The 21,538-nt window shown below is 33.3% G+C and overlaps 1 protein-coding gene across 2 annotated transcripts in view; it reads right to left on the bottom strand.

The window, feature by feature from the left end:
- VPS13C (vacuolar protein sorting 13 homolog C) overlaps positions 1-21,538 on the bottom strand; it is a 183,144-nt gene that overhangs the window by 146,979 nt on the left and 14,627 nt on the right. For both annotated transcript variants that reach the window (XM_060097248.1, XM_060097249.1), the window contains exons 3-6: positions 20,060-20,102; positions 16,645-16,740; positions 14,790-14,891; positions 1,352-1,461 (exon numbers count right to left, since the gene is read on the bottom strand). In XM_060097248.1, the coding sequence (XP_059953231.1) occupies positions 1,352-1,461; positions 14,790-14,891; positions 16,645-16,740; positions 20,060-20,102 (351 nt within the window). The remainder of the gene's footprint in view (positions 1-1,351; positions 1,462-14,789; positions 14,892-16,644; positions 16,741-20,059; positions 20,103-21,538) is intronic.

Genomic DNA, 21,538 nt, shown 5'->3' with positions numbered 1-21,538 from the left:
CTATCATACAAAGAACATCTTTATGATAACTTATACTTTCCCCCCCCATTTCCATATTTTTCACTATCCTTCCAGACACAATAATTAAGGTAATCACATTGAAAGAGGTAATATAAGGAAGATCCCTTTGTGCTTTTAATTTTTTTCTTTAGGTTATTTTAATAATTTTGTCACTGACACCAATTTAAATGTAATTGATATTACTTGTCCCACTCCTATGCATCTCTGTATTTCTTCATTAAAGAGAAAGAAATAATGTACCTTTTGAATTGTATTTGCTCAATAAAAAAGCTTAGTTTAAGTTTAAACTGAGATTATCATTCACCAACATGCTATTAGCTTTAAGAATAATTCTTTTACTTCCATGACGGGTTGAGTCAATTTTATTTTCCTAAGTTTGTTTTAAACAAGGAGATTTATTAATTTGGTTTTTAGACATTATTTGTTAGCAAAATTCAGTCTAATGACTACAGAAAAACCAAAAGATAAAAGTCAGTGTAAGATAGAGATGGTGTATCTTGAGAAACTACAAGTGTGTCTTACTGAATCTTAAGTTACAAAAGGAACTTATCAGGAAAGTAAAATAAATTCCTTATATGGCAGTATGACTTTAATTAAATCCAAACTTACAGCAAACTAAAAACAAAAAGGAAAGCAAACTCATTTTTGGAAAAGATGAAAAAGCATTTCCAATTTGTTAGGTAAATGAAAAAAATTCAAGGCTTCTCATGTATGTTTTGAACTTTAAGACAAAGCAGCGCATATTAAGTTCAAAATATTTGTTACATTTTAACTAAAATTAATCAGTAAAATAGTTCTTAATCAACTAATGTTAAACTTTTGCTTATAAGTGAAGTGTGGTTTCTAAATATTGCTACACATGTGTGTGAGTAGTTGTGGGTGTTAAAATCCAACATGGTGGAAAGTAAAGTGAATGAGACTAGCAGACAACTGACCTGGATTTTAGTCCCCTCTCTACCAACTACCATTATAAACGATTACTTCATCACCTCTGGAAACTAATTTTTGTCATTATTAAAAAAAATTAGTTCCTTAAAGTTATATTAGTCTAAGTCTTTAAGCAAAATTCAAAATAAATGATAGAGAAAAATCCAAAAATCTCTTAAATTAGCTTTAGAAAGGAACATATGGAAGTTTTATGATATATGTACACACATTAATGCCAGATGAAAAAAGCCTAACACAAGGAAGGAGATATGGTAGTGTACTAATCAGGAAAAAAAAAATCTGTCTTGGATTCAAAATTGCTATTTATGGGCAAATCAAGAATTAATGTCATAAAATACACACTTAATTACTAACTTAAATCAAGTAAAACTAAGTTACTTACATCATCTTCATATTTAATGTGAATGTCTGTGATTTTTACTTGTACATTTTTAATTACTTGAGTTGCCAATTTTTCCAACAATGTATCCTTTTTGGCTTCTTTTGGTTTATCTATAAAAAACAGGAAAATACAAGTTCAAGAGTTGAAATTCTCGAACAGAGGGCAGAGAGCAGAAGCAAGAAGAACTACAATCCTGCAGCCTGTGGAAGGAAAACCACATTCACAGAAAGATAGACAAAATGAAAAGGCAAAGGACTTTGTCCCAGATGAAGGAATGAGATAAAACCCCAGAAAAACAACTAAATGAAGGGTAGATAGGCAACCTTCCAGGACAAGAATTCAGAATAATGATAGTGAAGATGATCTAGGACCTCGGAAAAAGAATAGAGGCAAAAATCGAGAAGATGCAAGAAATGTTTAACAAAGACCTAGAAGAATTAAAGAACAAACACCTAGACGAATTAAAGAACAAACAAACAAACAGAGATGAACAATACAATAACTGAAATGAAAAATACACTAGAAGGAATCAATAGCAGGATAAGTGAGGCAGAAGAACGGATAAGTGACCTGGAAGACAGAATGGTGGAATTCACTGCCACAGAAGAGAAAAAAAGAATGAAAAGAAATCAAGACAGCCTAAGAGACCTCTGGGACAACATTAAACACAAAAACATTCACATTATAGGGAGACAGAGAGACAGAAAAGACATGAGAAAATATTTTAAGACATTATAGTCGAAAACTTCCCTAACATAGGGAACGAAATAGCCACCCAAGTCCCTGAAGCACAGAGAGTCCCAGGCAGGATAAACCCAAGGAGAAACATGCTGACACACATAGTAATAAAACTGACAAAAATCAAAGACAAAGAAAACTAATTGAAAGCCACAAGGGAAAAATGACAAATAACATACAAGGGAACTCCCACAAGGTTAACAGCTGATTTCTCAGCAGAAACTCTACAAGCCAGAAGGCAATGTCACTATATATTTAAAGTGTTGAATGAGAAGAACCTACAACCAAGATTACTCTACCCGGCAAGGATCTCATTCAGATTTGACAGAGAAATCAAAAGCTTTACAAACAAGCAAAAGCTAAGAGAATTCAGCACCACCAAACCAGCTCTACAACAAATGCTAAAGGAACTTCTCTAAGTGGGAAACCCAAGAGAAGAAAAGGAGCTACAAAAACAAACCCAAAACAATTAAGAAAATGGCAACAGGAACATACATATCGATAATTACCTTAAATGTGAATAGGTTAAATGCTCCAACCAAAAGACACAGGCTGCCTGAATGGATACAAAAACAAGACCCATATATATGCTGTCTACAAGAGACCCACCTCAAACCTACAGACACATACAGACTGAAAGTGAGGGGATGGAAAAAGATTTTCCATGCCAGTGGAAATCAAAAGAAAGTTGGAGTACTAATACTCATATCAGATAAAACAGACTTTAAAATAAAGAATGTTACAAGAGACAAGGAAGGACACTTCATAATGATCAAGGGATCAATCCAAGAAGAAGATATAACAATTATAAATATATATGCTCCCAACACAGGAGCACTTCAATACACAAGGCAACTGCTAACAGCTATAAAAGAGGAAATCAACAGTAACATAGTAATAGTGGGGGACTTTAACACCTCACTTACACCAATGAACAGATCATCCAGACAGAAAATTAATCAGGAAACACAAGCTTTAAATGACACAATTGACTAGATAGACTTAATTAATATTTATAGGACATTCCATCCAAAAACAGCAGATTACACTTTATTCTCAAGTGCACAAGGAACATTCTCCCAGATAGCAATCTTGAGGGAAAAAAAAATGGAGCTGGAGGACTCAGACTCCCTGACTTCAGACTATACTACAAAGCTACAGTAATCAAGACAATATGGTACTGGCACAAAAACAGAAATATAGATCCATGGAACAGGATAGAAAGCCCAGAGATAATCCCACACACCTATGGTCAACTAATCTATGACAAACGAGGCAAGGATATACAATGGAGAAAAGACAGTCTCTTCAATAAGTGGTGCTGGGAAAACTGGACAGCTACACGTAATAGCATGAAATTAGGAAATTAGAACACTCCCTAACAACATACACAAAAATAAACTCAAAATGGATTACAGACCTAAATGTAAGACCAGACACTATAAAACCCTTAAAGGAAAACATAGGAAGAACACTCTTTGACATAAATCACAGCAAGAACTTTTTTGATCCACCTCCTAGAGTAATGGAAATAAAAACAAAAATAAACAAATGGGACGTAATGAAACTTAAAAGCTTTTGCAAAGCAAAGGAAACTACAAACAAGACGAAAAGACAAACCTCAGAATGGGAGAAAATATTTGCAAACAAATCAACGGACAAACGATTAATCTCCAAAATATATAAACTGCTCAAGCAGCTCAATATTAAAAAAACAAACCAAATCAAAAAATGGTCAGGAGACCAATCAAAAAATGGACAGAAGACCTAAATAGACATTTCTCCAAAGAAGACATACAGATGGCCAAGAAGCACAAGAAAAGCTGCTCAACATCACTAATTATTAGAGAAATGCAAATCAAAACTACAATGAGGTATCACCTCACACCAGTTAGAACAGGCAACATCAGAAAATCTCCAAACAACAAATGCTGGAGAGGGTGTGGAGAAAAGGGAACCCTCTTGCACTGCTGGTGGGAATGTAAATTGATACAGCCACTATGGAGAACAACAGTATGGAGGTTCCTTAAAAAACTAAAAATAGAATTACCATATGACCCAGCAATCCCACTATTGGGCATATACCCAGAGAAAACCATAATTCAAAAAGACACATGCACCCCAATGTTAACTGCAGTACTATTTACAATAGCCAGGTCATGGAAGCAACCTAAATGCCCATCGACAGACAAATGGATAAAAAAGATGTGGTACATATATACAAGGGAGTATTACTCAGCCATAAAAAGGAACAAAAGTAGGTCATTTATAGAGACATGGATGGATCTAGAGATTGTCATACAGAGTGAAGTAAGTCAGAAAGAGAAAAACAACTATCGTATATTAATGCATATATGTGGAACCTAGAAAAATGGTACAGATGAACCGGTTTGCGGGGCAGAAATAGAGACACATGTAGAGAACAAACGTATGGACACCAAGGCGGGGAAGTGGTGGGGGATGGTGGTGCTGTGATAAACTGGGAGATTGGGATTGACATATATACACTAATATGTATAAAATAGATAACTAATAAGAACCTGCTGTATAAAAAATAAATAAAATAAGATTCAAAAAAAAAAGTTGAAATTCTCACATAGTTCATAATCAATGACCAAATGATAGCTAAGGCACTACTCAATGGAAATTACAACCTATTCCAGTGTGCTTCTTTTATTTTAGATTTTAATATGCATTTGCAAATTAAAACTTATTTTTGAAGTTACATTGTAATCTAACATTCATTTGACCTTTGAAGACAGAAATCAAGTGGCAATGTGCATAAATAACACATGGCATAAAAACTACTTTTACCTACCTTTTGAGCGATCAAGACCTTTAAAAGGTTTCTTAAAATGTTTTTTGTGCTTTTTACGTTTACGTCCTTCTCAGTGGAAGCATTTTAGTGAGAAAAGGATAAAATTCAAGTTAGCAGACTAGAGGACAGAAAAGAAAACAAGAGACTTCTTCCTGACAGCAAATTTTGGTACAACTCACCTTACTTTATTCTAAACTGATCTGTTATTTCAATAGAAGCAGAAATTCACAAACCTTCTTTAGTCTAGAATAACCTTCTTTAATGTAGAAAATAACTTGGCAGGTACAATCATATAAAAATTGGGTAAAATATCCATACAGAATGCCGTTTATAATATTTATGACTGTTTACACTATGAAGTTTAATTTTTCATTTCAGCGTTACCAAAATATTGGAAATGTAATAATGACAGAATAAAAAGACTTTCAGAGAAAGGTTTTGATAAGTGTGTGGTAGGAACACAGGAACACAAATGAAATGAATGGGTAGGCTGCCAACAGATGACTTCCTCTGGATGATATACCTCACAAGCAGAATACTTTAATAACTTGAGGACATGAAGAATACAAAAAGGGCCAAAAAAGTACATGGACTTGTACACTGAAATTAGCTTAATAATTCCTTTAACACCTCATCCACTTGTATTTGGCACTGCCTCACTTCATGGCATTAACCCAAACCTATCTTAGCCAACTTACAAATCGTTACATTCAACTGCCTATTACACATCAACTCCAGTCCACGCTCTTGGGGCAGCCTCTGTATGGTCTCCCCTGCCTCCAGTCTCCACTGTTACCTCCAACCTAACATCCTTCTATACCGCCACCAGACTTACATCTTCTAAAATACTATTCAGGCCTGTTAGTTCCCTGCTCAAAATGCTTTTAAAGGCTCTCTGCAGCCTGCCAAATAAAATGAGAAAGTATTTGCATGACACAAAGGTCCTTTCATGATCCGCCCCCTATCACCCTGTCCTCTTCTATCTCCTGCCACTCATCCTTGCACTGGATACTTCAGGAATACTACTTATACTTTCCAAAACAAACCATAACTTTCTAATGCCTAATGCCTCTACACGTTTCATTCCCTGAACTTGGTTTCCTCTCCCTGAAGTTCTTTACCAGGCAAATTCCTAGGAGGCTTCCAAACCTCAGGTCCAGCACTACAGCCTGTGTGAAGCCTTCTTAGACTCTTCCAAGCATCTCCAAGGCCATCTACCCCTGCACCTTATATAGACTTCCATTAAGCAGTGATTACACTGTATTTGAAGTGTTTGCACAACTGTCTTGTTACCAGGCAGGAGTCTTCATTAGGACAGGAATTATCCTAACATCTAGGCACAAAGCACATGATACGTATCTGTTCAAATGAATCAAAAAAATCCACATCTGAACATTATAATAAAAATATAAGCTCAGTTAATGTTACATATATTTGAGAGAATAGACATGATATTTAGCTTGAAATTTTAAATTCGTTCTTCCTTGATATTTTAAAGCAAATTGTCCAGTCACTACAAAAAACTAAGAATCAAATCCTGGATTTTAAGAATAAAACCCTACGTTTCAAGAAGAAAATATTTAATAAACGTATAACAAAATCTGGACTTTGCTATTACCAGTAGTTCTTGTCACAGTGATGTTCCCTAAGTCTTTTTCATTTATAAATTAAACATTCAGAAAAAGACTAAGTTCTCAAAGAAATACCATTTGAAAAGAAACAGCTAAGAAAGCCAGAGTAGCCCTGAAAACCATCCCACTTAAGTAGAAAGCTTTCAGAGACAGGAGTTCAGCTGCCTGGGTTTAGTATCTACCATAACTCACTCTTCTCACCTGACCTCCTATTATCTTTCTGGTTTCACATTTGTTCTAGCAGCTTGTTCTGTCTTTGATCTCAGTGTTAGATGCACCATGTTTAAACATCTACAAATAGTTGCAAAATCTAATCTGAGTACTACATATTTCTTTAGAGAGTTTCTGTTTAATCGGATGGACAATAAATTCATGATCCCTAGTCACTGTCTAAAGCAGTTCTCAAATGTTTTGGTCTCAGGGTTCCTTTAACACACTTACAATTTAAGAACCTTAAACAGCTTTTCATTAGTGTGGGTTACAGCTATTGATATTTACCATATTGGAAATCAACACTGAAAATCTTTTTAATATTAACTCATAAAAAAACCCATTATGTGATAGTACAGTTAACATGTATTTATGAAAAATAACTATATTTTCCAAACAAAAAGTTGTAGTGAGAAGAGTGGCATAGTTTTACAATCTTACAAATGTCTTTAATGTCTGGCTTAGTAGAAGACTGCTGGATTCAAATATCTGCTTCTGCCTTTGCTCTTTTGGTATATGTTGTTTAGATTGAAGTATGTGAAGAAAATCTGACCTAACTACAGATATGTAATACGAAAAGGAAGGAACATCTTCACAGTCTTTTCATGCAATTATGGATACTACACCAAACTCAACTAGTGATAGCTTCTTAAAGTTGCACCTTGGAAACTGAAACTCAATCAGTGTATCTTTCATCTGAATTAAAATCAGTCTACCTTGCTCTTTTATACATTCATAAATTTTTACCACGCACTGATAATATGGAAATATTGCTTCACTGAATTATGCAGATCTTACAAACATTGAGTCACCTTATTATTTAATATCAAAAATCACATTGTTAATACCACCACAAATCTCATCAGAAAAGTCTTTTAAGTATGGGAAGCCATCAAGCTCAAAGTGGCAAATACAAATTCCCCAAAATTCTAATTTTTGTTCAGAAACTCAAATCTTTTTGCTGGCAACAAACACTGTCAGTTGTTTTTTTCTTAAAGTTGTATTGTTGAAATGTCTACCAAACACCCAAATCTGAGTAATAACAGTCTGTCAGCCATTCTTCCAAATAAAATGGCTTTCCATGAAAAAAGCAACTGGTTTCACTGACAACCCAAACAACTGCACAAGTATTTTTCCTTGAGACAATTATCCTGCTTCAGTCTGCAGAAGTACCTTGTGTATGCTTCCTCTTTTGTCACGAAACTTCAAAGACACATATGCTCAAGAGTTGTAATTTATTAAAATTAAAATTTTTCTATTTCATCAATGACATGCTTCAGTAACACTGGTGCTTTTTCCATTTTATTTTGTTTTTCACTGTGAGTGATTGGTAAGGAACAATACAATGGCTCCTAATAGTATAGTTTAGTGCCACTGCCTCGATTCATGCTAAGGCAGCCAGCAATTTTACACAACATTGCTTTTGCACCATCAGCACCAATGTCAACACAGTGAAATATCAAATAATGTCTTAGCATTATTATGAAAATAGCTCTGACTTTTTGAAAACCAATGTTCTAGAAGTTTTGGGTTGTTTGTTTGCTTGTTTGTTTTTTAACGAGGAAGGAATATACACTCAGAAACTGAAATCAACGAAAGGATTATGAAGTACACACAAAGTCCTGGACAACTAAAGATATCACCAACAAAATTATTCTCATTTCAGAATCATCAAATTCTAGGCCTAGTGTTTTTATCCAGGCTAATATACCTTTTTGGAATAAAAGGAAACTCTCAATCAATGAGGTTTTACTTTATAGTGACCTCTGTCTGTTTTGTTTTGTTTTGAGCAATGCTGCCCAATGATTTTGTTACATGTTTGAATGGGCCAGTTGGAATTCATTTGTATCCTGGAGGCAGGTTGCTCCTAGTAGGATCAGAAAACACTGCCCCTGGCAGACTATAGAAAGCTGGTTCAATTACAACCTACAAAACTGGACAGTGAACCATGAGTATCTCCATGCTATCTTTTATATTAAACAAAGTGACTCGAAGACAAATTAACATAGTCAGCCACACTTACTCAAGGGGCAAATTTGTACAAAGAGAAACTCCTTTCAGGGTAATTTCATTCAATGCTGTGAAATCTGCGTGCAACTTATTCTTCCATTTGTCATAATGAACCTAAACATTAAAGAAGTTTCTAGCAGCAAAAGTAACTATATCATAGTGCTTATTATTGTTTACATTTTGAGATAGAGACCCCACTTGCCATTTAATCAAAAGATATTTTAAGTGTGACTGAGCTAATATAACAAATTCCTGAAAAGTTATAGGGAATACAGTTAAATAAATCAAATTACTCTGCAAATATTAGAAATTATTATTTTAATGTGCTTGGTAAACTTCCTAGGATACAAAAGAATCCTACTGTAAATCCTAAAGCAGTCAGCCTTCAAATTTGCCTTTTGTGAGGCTGTCCAGGACAGTAGTCTATAGGTGCCTCCAAAGCTACTACAGAGGTGAAGCAAATCAGGGAGGACATGAGAAGGAAGTCACAGAAACATCTCTTATCAAGGTTCTAAATAAAGTCTCACTCAAAAAATAAAAGGTTCCATTTTATTGCTTTTTACAAAGTCTGAAAACCACTGCTATAGGACAGGAATTGCTTAATTGAGAAAATACTATTCTACAGAACCAAAGTCAAAAAGGCAGTCCAGGGCCTCCCTGGTGGCGCAGTGGTTGAGAGTCCGCCTGCCGATGCAGGGGATACGGGTTCGTGCCCCGATCTGGGAGGATCCCATATGCCGCGGAGCGGCTGGGCCCGTGAGCCATGGCCGCTGGGCCTGTGCGTCCGGAGCCTGTGCTCCGCAACGGGAGAGGCCACGACAGTGAGAGGCCCGCATACCGCAAAAAGAAAAAAAAAAAAAAAAAAAAAAGGCAGTCCAGATTTGAAAGTTATCTATAGATCAAACAGTAAGCTTCATAAAGGCAGTGGATTGTGTCTGTTTCACCTCATGAATATTCAGCATCCAGCATAGTGCTTGCTACTAGAAGACATTAAGTATTTGGTGAATGAATAAATGCTGAAGGTAGAGAAAAGGAAATGATGGTAAAGGGGAAAAACATGAATTACATTTCCATATTTTCTAAAAGGATGACATGTCATATGAACTCTATTAAAAGCACAAGCATGGATAAGAATATAATTTTGTATGTAGCTGAATATAATTAACCATGCATACCCACCAGGCTTGATGTCCTTGTAAACAAAGTTTTCCAAGCCATATATGAACTCCCCTGAATGTGCGCCTGCATCCGCATGGCAGCGATAACCAAAATGCAAAGCGTTTAAGACACCTTTAATTTTACACATAAAATATGTCTAAACTTAGTTCAAAGAATTAGAAATCATGTAACAGAACAAAGAAAATCCAGTGACACCAAAACAACTTACTTCTAAGGAAATATTTTCAGTGACACCATTTTCATTCTTTCAACATATAAACTTTGTTTTCATAACATTAAAACAAAAATTCTTAATAATTAAAATTATAATAATTTCAAATTAAGCAAAACAGACAAATATCAATTATGGCTAATGTCTCATTGATGTGCCAAATTTTCAAAGAAAGCAAAAATCTGCTGTTTTGGTTCTTTTTCCCCACCATTTTGACCATTTTCAGAATGAAATATTGCTGTGATATTTACGCTAATTTTAGAGTCAGCTGAAATGAATTCATCTTACTTTAGTGTATGTTCCCTTTCAGACACATTGTCTGAATCCTTTCTATCCATTCTTGTCAGTGATGGCTAGGTAGCACCATCTTCCATTTCCCTCCTCAAATCCAGCCTAGACACCACTACAAGCTTACCTTCCTAAAACACAGCTGTGATCACATCACTCTCCGGATTTTTTTTTAAAAAGTAAAACTTACTTTCTCACTGACTACCAATTAAAGTCCATTATAAACCAGAGTCAAGAGCCAGACTGAGTTCAAACTCTAGCTCTGTCATTTTCTAGCAGCATAACCTAGAACAAGTTATTTAACTTCCAGCTTTCTCAACTATATAATGGAAACAATAAAAGCCTTTATATCATAGAATTATGACTATTAAATGAGTAAGCTGACATAAAGCATTTTGAAGAATGACCCGCAAATAGTAAATTCTCAATAATTATCGTCATCACCATCATGGCATTCAAATCTCTTAAAACTGACCTAAACTTAGCTTTCCAACTCACGTCCAGATATGCTATCAAACTTCCAAATTCTTAGCTGCTCCCCATACATGCCCTACATTTTTTCATTTCACTGTCCCTTTTACCTAGAATGCCCTCTCTCCTTTCTGCATACTCATCCTTTAGACTCAGCTGAAATATGTACCTTCACAGTGTCCACCCTGATCTCTGGCTGAACGTAATATGCCCATTATGAACTCCCGTAACACTCTCATCTATACCTCTTTGATGAGACTCAACACTCTCTCCTATTTATCACTATACATGAAGTCTTTCAACAGTAGGCTCCAGGAATTTTCTAATTTTTGTGTTTCCAACAATCTTTTGAACAGAATGGCATCAGACTTCTCAAAAGTACCTGGAAGTTAGAAGATTTTTGCCTTCAAAATTCTCATTTTAAACCCAGCATTCTATCCCCAGCCAAATCAAACAAGTATGGAAGTAAATTACAAATCTTTCAGACTTGAAAGGATTTTTAAAATTATATCCAGTGTATCCTTTCTTAAAAGCTATTAGAAATGTTCTAGCAAAACAAAGGAACAAACTAACAAAGAACAAAAGGCAAGGGACCCAATGAATTAAAACAGAAGAGCAGTGAAGACCAGTTCCAGGATGACAATTATGTAGCAGAACTAAAAAAACAACCAGTTCAGAGAAAGATCTCCAAGAGGGACAGGGGGACAGGGAGAGGACCAACAAATGGGTTTGGCCAATTGGAAAATAACACTGCCAGTCATATGATAAATAGATTTCATGTAGTACACAAAAAGAATTGAAGATAAATTTACAAAGAAGACCAGGCAAAAAGGAAAGAAGCATTTACAAATTCAAGAAAAACAAAAGGCTACATAGCAAAGGAAATATAATCACAGTACATTATTTGACCTATGCAGTGAACAATAATTATATTGTCATAGTAATGTAAATTTTGACTCGTAATTGGCCCAAAATTATGATATAACCATATTATGAGAAGACAGAAAGGGGAATTTAGGGTGAAAAAATTGTAGGAGAGGTGAACTCCTTAACTACTGTAACAGGAAATCCAAGATAGTGCCTTACATTAATATATTAGACAACCACAGAAAGTTAGTATTTCTAAAATAGACGGTTCCCTCTAAGGAGTGGGTCTAGAGGGTAGAGAATGGTGGAATACGAAACTGACATTTTTCATAAGTCTTTCTGGAAAAACTATTTGATTTTAGAGTTAATGTTAACTCTAAAATTTTAGAGTTTTTGATAAAATTAACATTTTAAAATACAGAATCTATATAGCATTTGAAAATTTTTTGGCCTCACTAGGAATTTAATATTTCCCTTTACTTTACAATAGCCTTTCCAGGAAAATAAAATCACTACAATGAAATAAAAGAAGAAAAATATCAAGAAAGTTTATTTTTACAGTTAAGCAAGCTCTCTAGAAATGAATTTATAGTTATATTTCAATTTTCTTTTTTTCCCACATAATAGTGGGCAGCACTTTATTTTAACAAATGAAACAAATTAAGTAAAAATACTTTTTTAAAGCAGATCAGCCTGATGACTCTATTTTCATTTTTATCATCTGGTGCTTATAATTGAATCACTTCTTCTCCTTACCTCCTAGTCTCTATACATACACGATAATGCTTTTGTGCTTTTAAAATCAAGAAATAAGTGGAAAAATAATAAGTATGAAAAAGTATGGTAATCAACTCAAAACTATTAATTAATAATGGTGAAATAGAAAGCACCTAAAGGCCAGGGTTGTCTTATCATTCGTACGAATAACATTACATAGGATCCATATTCACACAAACTAGAAAAAATACTTATATGCAGTCAAGATAATTAAATGTATTTCTTGACAATTAAAGGAAAAAACCTCTATCAACATATTTCCCAATTCCTGAATTCATCTTTTATACTCAAAACATTTTTCTGACAAATCTAATGTAATAATGTTAAAACTGAGTTTCACTTTCTGAATTTTAGTTCTACCCAACAAAACCTAAATTTTATCATCCAAGAAGCTACAATGTAATGATTATATATTATATAAGCCTAACAGCCCCATTTACACAAGCTTAATACTACAGATGTTCATCCCCTATAGATTTATCAAATCATCCTTAATAGCCTCTCTGCCAGACACAAACATATAAGTTTCCTAAGTATTAAAAACCCAGGAGTCAAAATTTCATAGGCACTTAATACAAAATGTATAGCATGTTATCATTTTGCTGATTGTCAACTACTAAAACAGGAGAGAGTATATACCATGCTTTTTCTTATAGTTCACTGGAAACGCTAAAATATTTTTTAAGTAATCACAGCTATTTCCATTAAAAAAAAATGAGTTTGGGGTTTGTTTCTCAACAGGGAAAATATAACTTAATTATACATATTATAAATTATTATAAGTGTATAACTACATGTTATAGCAATATATCCAAGCATATATAAATACACCTATTGATGACTACATATAATTATATACATTTGTGTTAAGAAAACAGATTTAATCTGAATTGATTCGAGAAAGAAATAAAATTTTAGTGCTCTCCAAGCCTTTTTCCTCATTTTTATAAAACTACTTCTAATTAACCAAAATTGAATAAAAAGAAATACTCACACTGAACTGTCATAAAACAAAACCACTACCACTTTGTTTTATTTGGTACATAAAAGTACTAGAAATGAAGAAAACTGTTTTCATGGAAATATAGATCCTTAAGTTTCAGCAGAAACATAAGATATGGTTAAATACGAAAAGCAAAAGGAAAAAACATGTTTAGGCTTTTAAAAAATTCTACCATTAAGATAGCCTCTGTATTTTAAGTATTTTAGTACTTTTTTGTAAAAGAATCAGTAATTCTGAATAAGAGAAAAACGCTTGTGGCAAAAAGAATTAGAATCATTGATAAAGAATTTTAATCAGCAAGCTATTTTTAAGAGAGATTTCTTATTGATTTAAATAAATATCAGCAGCTTAAGCTAGGAAAGTATCTTATTATAACATCTAAATATAATTTTTGTCATTTCTAACTCAACATTTGCCATATCTTTTAAGAGACCAAAGAGAAATGCCTTAGCATTTCTAGTACCATCTTCTTTCATCACAGAAATATATAAACATGCTACCGAATGACACAAAAATGATGTAAAATGCTATAACTCTCACACCCCAATCTGCAATTGGGGTATGATTTGACTTGAAAGCGAAAACCAAACTTGGAAAGGCATGGAAAAGTCCTTCAACTCACCATCCTATAGACAACTCTTTTTCATCCTATCCTTATTGTTGCTCCATAAACCAAATTAAAATAGTCACCAGATTTATTTTTAGATAAAAACAAAACATTAAAACTTGAGACAAGATGTTAAAATGCTGAAATCTGAAAAATCAAGTTTTTAAAACTATCATGTATAATATAAAGAGATAGCTAGGAAAAGAATTACAGCACCATTCCCTCTAAACACTATTTCACTATATTAATATACCAAACCTTACTATCTTTCAACAACACATGTGAAAATGCAGACAAAGAAACCATTAACCTTTGGGAAAACCAAACAGGCTTGCAAGAACTCAAAGAATTTGGGAAGTCTCCATTAAGTAGCACAGTAGAAATGACTGGTAAGAAAAGTAAGAAAATTTAACTGGCAGTGAGATAAAATAATCACAAAGGCAGTGATTCCCAAGTGTGAGTCATTAAAATCTTTACAAACAATATTGTGAGATATGATTTTAAAAGAAGATTCTTTCTTTGGAACTATAACTTATGAAGGCCTATGAAAGAACCCTCTTTACAGAGCATTAAATATATCTAAAATATAGGTATATGTACATTTATCTAAAACATAAACTTATTGTACCTTTCTCTGCTGCTTTTTGAAGGGCTTCTTCAATTCGGGATAACTCTTTCTGTTTAATATCTTGCAACGATTTTTCTTCCTTTTCAGCATCATATTTAATACCTAAAAATGTATAGTTAATTCACACATCAAGAAAGGCAATTAATAAATAACTAAGAAAAGTTCAGCCTCATTATAATATTGTATTGTGTGTGTAATAAGTAATTTTTTGTAAGTCAAAAAACATTTATATTCTTTAGATTGGTTTTAAAAAAAGCTTAAACATAGATGATTCCTATTTATTTACAAAGCTTATATCAAAAGGAAAAGGACAGAAGGAAAGGAATTAAAGGGAGAAAGAAGATAGGAAAAAGGATATTTGGGGAAAAGGGTGAGTAGAAAGGTGAAAGAGAGGAACAAACAGAAGGCAGAAAGTATACCAAAAAATTTCCAGTTATTATATGTGAGTGGTAAAATTTTGAGTAACTACAAAAAACATGTACTATTCAATACCCGCTGGTATTAATGTAAGATTGATGAAAAGACTTTCAGAAAGTAATTCAAGAACATGTATCAACAATCATAAAACATATATATACTTTTAATCTAGTAATCTCATTTCTGATTATGTATCCTAAGGAAGTAACACAAAATGAGTAAGATTATCTATAAGAAGGAGGAGTTTATAATGTTCACTGTAATAGCAAAAAACAGTTGGCAGACCATAATGGAATATCATATAGCCTTTCAAAACTGTCACTATCACCATGAAAACTGTGAAACATATCAAAAATATATATATTAACCAAAAAATCCAGATCCATGTTGCATATATAGTGTGATAAATGCTACATCAAATCAAGTATGTATACAGTAAAGACTGGAAAACAAAAGGTAAAAATAAAAATTGTTTCTTTTATGGTTGAGAAAATATAAGTAATTTTTCCCTAAAATACCCAAACTTTTCTTAACATAATATTGTACTCAAACTGAAAAAACATTAATAATGAAAGATACCACTTTAAAAAAACATCAGTACTGGGCTTCCCAGGTGGCGCAGTGGTTGAGAGTCCGCCTGCGGATGCAGGGGACATGGGTTCGTGCCCCGGTCAGGGAAGATCCCACATGCCGCGGAGCAGCTAGGCCCGTGAGCCATAGCCACTGAGCCTGCGCGTCCGGAGCCTATGCTCCGCAACGGAAGAGGCCACAACAGTGAGAAGCTCGCGTACCGCAAAAAAAAAAAAAAAAAATCAGTACTTTAAAAATTAAAATACTATAGTTTATAATGAAAAAAATTATCTACTTTACACACGTTTTTGAAAGAACATTCACTCAAAATCAGAAGCACCGCGATGAAGAGTGGACCCCGCTTGCCACAACTAGAGAAAGCCCTCGCACAGAAACGAAGACCCAACACAGCCATAAATAAATAAAATTAAAAAAAAAAAAAAAAAAAAATCAGAAGCAACAAAATGGGGAAAAAAATTTTCCAGTCTGTAGATTAACACATTTTTAAAAACTTATTTACTTTCATTCCCAAAAGTAAAAGTCTAATGTATCTCAACTTAATAGGAAGCCTTAGTTGTAGAATAATTATTCATTGAGAATAGAATAAATTTCACAAATGGTTGAAATTATTCTTTCCAACAATAGCATAAGAATATTTTATATAAAATGTGGCAATATATGCGTATCTGTAAAAATGTATGTATTGTATATGTGTACATATATGAATATGATTAGTTTATTTCTATTATCTTCTTTTTTACTAAACATATTAAAATACTTAACGTAGGTAACAATTTAATTTTACTATGATGCTATATAATTTTACTATGATGTTTACTATAATGCTTATAAACCTAAAATAACATACTTGCCCCAGGGACAACAAGCAGGTATAATCCCTCTAGGGTCGCAACAACAGCTTCTCCATAAAGGTTCTTCCAAGGAATCTTCAAAGTTAATTTATCTAAAGGAACATAATTTCAACCTTCTTATTTGGATGCTCAAGAAGATATACATTTCTCACTTTTCATTAAGAGAAAAAGTACACAAAACCCTTCATACATATAGTATGTACATCACTCAGAAAAAAAAAGAAAAAAAACCCCAACACAGTTTAAAACATCTTTTCCATATTATATTACCATTAAGGTGACTATTCACATTGTGCTTTGTATTTTTCAAACTTTTTGATAACTATTAATTCATTTAATATTCCCAAACTGTAAGAAAAATGAGGCAACTATTACTTCAGTTTTGAAAAAAAAGGCAACTCAGTCCCAGACAGGTTAAATTATATGCTTAAGTCCACCCAATACATCAATGGAACCAGAATTGATGGTCTGAATATTGTACATGCTGTTCTAGCCACACCTACTACTTCATCTCTACAGCATTAGTATAAAAAAAAAAATCTGTTCAAGATCTCAGGAATTGAAGCGGCAACACAGAGAAGAGTACCAAAGGAATAGAACTTTGACAGTATGCCAAATTGCTACAACTGGAAGAGGCCAACCCTAAAGGCAAGGTATACTGTTTTATGGTTACTAGTATTATGAGTTACAGGAGTTCAGACCAGTTATATTCCAAATATCTACTTATAAATCTCATGGAAGGCAGAACACATCTTCTCTCTTAGAAACAATGGTATTAATATCAGGTCCTTCAGAAATTTACCTACGGAAACTTTCTCACCCATAATAATAGATGAACTATGGCCCTAACTGTCACTAAGCCAAGTTTGGAGGTTTATGGGAAAAAGCTACACAAAGCAGGAGAGAAGACAAAAGGGCATATTCTCAGCTAAATTTTGAAATGGGCAAAATCTGTCTTTGGTATCTTTCCACATTTATTTGTTTACTCTCTTCCCAATCTTCAGTATGCCCTCTTTCCAGGTCCCCAGGTAGCCAATGTCCCAATCTGCCCTCAACTGTATTAGAACAATTCTATCCAAACCTTTTCTACCCCACAGTTTTCCATGTTCCAAAATTAAATACCTTCTCTCATCACAATTTTAAAAAATGACCCTACAGTCATTATACTGAGAGCTATAGTTCTCTCAGTGCTGCCGATCAGACTCTTAAGACAAAGAATCTGATTCAACTAACTCATGCTAATATGTGAGTGACTAAGCTACTTATACCACCAGAATCATTGGCACTTTTAAATAAAGATGCTGAAAGCTCAAAAAATTGTTAAACAGGATAAGAAGCTGAAGAGGAAATAAAATAATGCAATGCAAAGGGAGGATATCTTGATTCACCTGAATGGCTATGGACGCAAGCCAGTTTTAGCTGGGAATCTCTTACCAAGGTTAAAATCTCGAATTATTTCTCCATCTAAATTTTTATTTTTCTCCAGCTTATAAAATTGATGAGTTTCTTAAATGGTTCCCACTTCAGAGGACCTAGAGGTAATGCCTAGAGGTAGTCATTTCTAAGTCTGCTGATTTTATAGTGAGTACCACCTATATTTATAATGGATAGTGTTTTATTTGTAGTTATCTCACCAACTCCTAAAAAACTGATTTGATTGCCTTCTTGGTGAGCATGACACTGAAAAAGTGGGAAATGCCCCTTTAACATACCAAAAAGAGATTACCTGTTCTCTAAACCTTTTCTTCTCTCCTTTTACCCTAACTCATTATCCTCCCATCCTTAATTATTCTGTATTCCACTGAAATTAAGTTAGTTATGTTACTGCCTTCCTTTTATAGATCACAAAATTTTTTAAATTTTTAAGTAAAAGGAGTATCCACAAATATGTCTACCTCTTAGAAAACCAAAACATCCTTGAGCCCACTTAGCCACACTAACTCTACAGGTTAGGTGTAATATTTTAACCTAACAGTTATTTAATAACTAATATAAATGCCCCGTAAACCCAAAAACAGGGATAAGTAGAAAGAAAATATGCTTTGCATCCTTACATGTAAAGGGTCTCTCATAACTCAGTGAGTAACCTTGAAGGAAGCCATTAAATTCTTATAATACTTCAAAAGTAAAGAGAATAAATTCTGAACCATTAGAAAACCTCTTCCAAAATATAAATCTAGTTGTAATAATATAATGAATAACATATAAGTTCTTTAGTCAAATATAACTTATCCAATACCCTGGAAATGACATTGCAATATTTTGTACTAATTTTAGATCTCTATAATTTCTTTGAGGACAAGGGTATCATATTTAGCCTTGCTTCTCCCACAGCTATGTATCTCAAAGGGAAAAGAATGAATGAATGGCTATAACTTCACTCAAGGATTTCGATTAAGCATGTAGGGCTACAACAATACTTCTAGAACATTGCTAAACATAACCGCCTCACAAAGCACAAGGCTCTGTGTAACAGACGAACAAAAAATCTAATGCGAGCCCTAGGGATACTTTCGATCTAAGGGAAATTTTTTCAAGGAAAAAAATAGGAAAATTTATATTAAAATATTTAAATTTTTATAAAACGAACACATATATATGAAATAATGTGGATTCACAGAAGTATTCAAGTAATTACTAAGAGATACTAGAAGAGTAAAAGACAAAGCCTCCCTTGAATACAAAATAATGAATGAAGAAGGAAAGTGATGTGGTGAAGTAACAGGGTGATGGGGATGGAAGGAAGGATGGTGGCATAAGTGAAAATTTTAAAGTAAGGGTAAGTCATCTAGGGTTGTAATCTATATTTTAAAAAAAAGTAAAAACCAAGTAGTATGGACTAGGTGAAAGGACTTGATATATTAAACTTCCTATTAAAAAATTTCTCCAACAAAGATGTATGCTTACTTATGTATGATCTTAGTGTAAGAGTTTAGCTGCAAAGGAAGACTGTCTGCTTAACAAAACATATCCTCTATGCCACACTGCTGCACAATGTATCAAGTGAAATGGCTTAACAAAACATGAGGGAAATAAGCTACACTTAAATTCTCTTTACTAGAGTTTGCAAATTACACTACTTTGACATATGAAGAAAAATCACACAAAATTTGCATTTCGATTTTGAAAATGAAGATATTTTTGTGTGGTGGAACCAAGTCTGAAAAACACCATTGCAGTTCAAATGTCCTTCCACTTTAGAGGGTAATTTTCTAAACTTTTGTCAAAAACTTTGATGTATGTACTAGGTATAGTATACATTAGGCTCAGAACTCAGAAAGCTCTAATCAACATAAACCAAAAACCTCTCACATTTTTTTCAAGCTAAAAATGATGTTTGAAATTAAATAACAGGAACAATAAAAAACCGAAAGGACAAAGAAAAATTCAAATGAAGAGTGAAGTACTTACCAATTTGGCCAGCCCTGACTTTAAAAGGAACATCCAATTCACTCTTCAGAAGAAAGAAAAAAGATTAAAGAACATCTTAAATTATTAAGCCCCCACCCAAATCACCCTTCTATCATAATTTAAATACACAATCATCTTTAAGGAAAAACAAAATAAATTTTCTATATTTGAGTAACTCATAAAGGATATGTTTCTCAGCTGAAAAAAAGTTTTTATTAACTTACACTTGACTTTAAAGAAAGAATTCATAAGAGAAGCAAAATTATAAATGAGAACAACAGAAAAAGAGTTTGTAGTTAAAGAAAGTAATTGGGTAAACTGGTTAGTTGTTTTAATAAACCAAACCAAGCAAGATGGAAATTCTATGAATTTTTAAAGTAACAGATGGACACTGCTTATGTGAAATACTAAAAGGAAGGAAAAGGAAGATTCTTTTCACTTAAATAAGTTGAAGACAATAACTGAGCAACAACCTTCTTCAAGTAAAATATTCAGTAAATAAATAAACAAATCTTAAAAGGCAGATTCCCAACATATTATCTACCATATTAGCATTTACTTTAGATAAGTTACTAACAGGTACCAATCAATAACGATGAACTTTCACTTATCTAGATTCCAAATCACTAGAAAGTTCAAATAACTTTTTTATTCACAGAGTACTAAACAATAACTGATATTCACAATGTTCGCTTGAGTCTTTAAAATAATTAAAAATTCAACCAGTCAGAATAGCCTTTCTGTTAGGTGTACCTTACATGCTAATACTATGGAAATCTGGCAACTTAAATACGTACTTTAGGTAAGAATTAACCAATCAATTAAAATTTAACTAAAAAATAAATAAATAATTAACTAAAATAATCAATTTACCCACTCATCTGATTACTCAACTATTCTAAGTGAACAGAAACTGAACAAAACACTAACAGATTTTGACAATAAACCTTTTTTTAGACCCAAACAAAAAATCCTCACTGGTAATGAGAGAGCAGCTCTACCCTCCAGGGGTTGGGCAGGGGAAGGGGACAAATAAATTCAAGGGTCTTCATATCATACAGGATACCGATGGAAAACTATACACTTCTATAAGTGTGGTCTCACACTCATTTTAATCCTCCTGAAATAATTTTTCACACAAAATAAATGTAAAGAACCCATATCAAAGTAAAACCTCACCAAGCTGGATTAACTGGGGAAAGGAGGCTAGTTTGAATTAATGGAGAATATAAATTACAAAATAATTTATTAGATTTAATCATAACCAAAATTCAAATTAGGCTAACAGAATGCAATCTGTCATCTAAGTATATTAGATACCTATACCCTGCAACCACAATTCTATTTAGACTTATTATCTTCTAAAATATTTTCGTAAGTAGAGTAAAAATAGACTTTATTCCAATCTCTAGCAATGGAACCTTAAGTTCTAAAATTTTGGATAAAATTTTTTTAATTATAGCATCCTATATAAAGGGA

This window comes from Mesoplodon densirostris, chromosome 4, assembly GCF_025265405.1.
Source record: "Mesoplodon densirostris isolate mMesDen1 chromosome 4, mMesDen1 primary haplotype, whole genome shotgun sequence".
In the NCBI taxonomy this organism is placed as follows: domain Eukaryota; kingdom Metazoa; phylum Chordata; class Mammalia; order Artiodactyla; family Ziphiidae; genus Mesoplodon; species Mesoplodon densirostris.
This window is presented reverse-complemented; position numbering and strand designations above follow the sequence as displayed.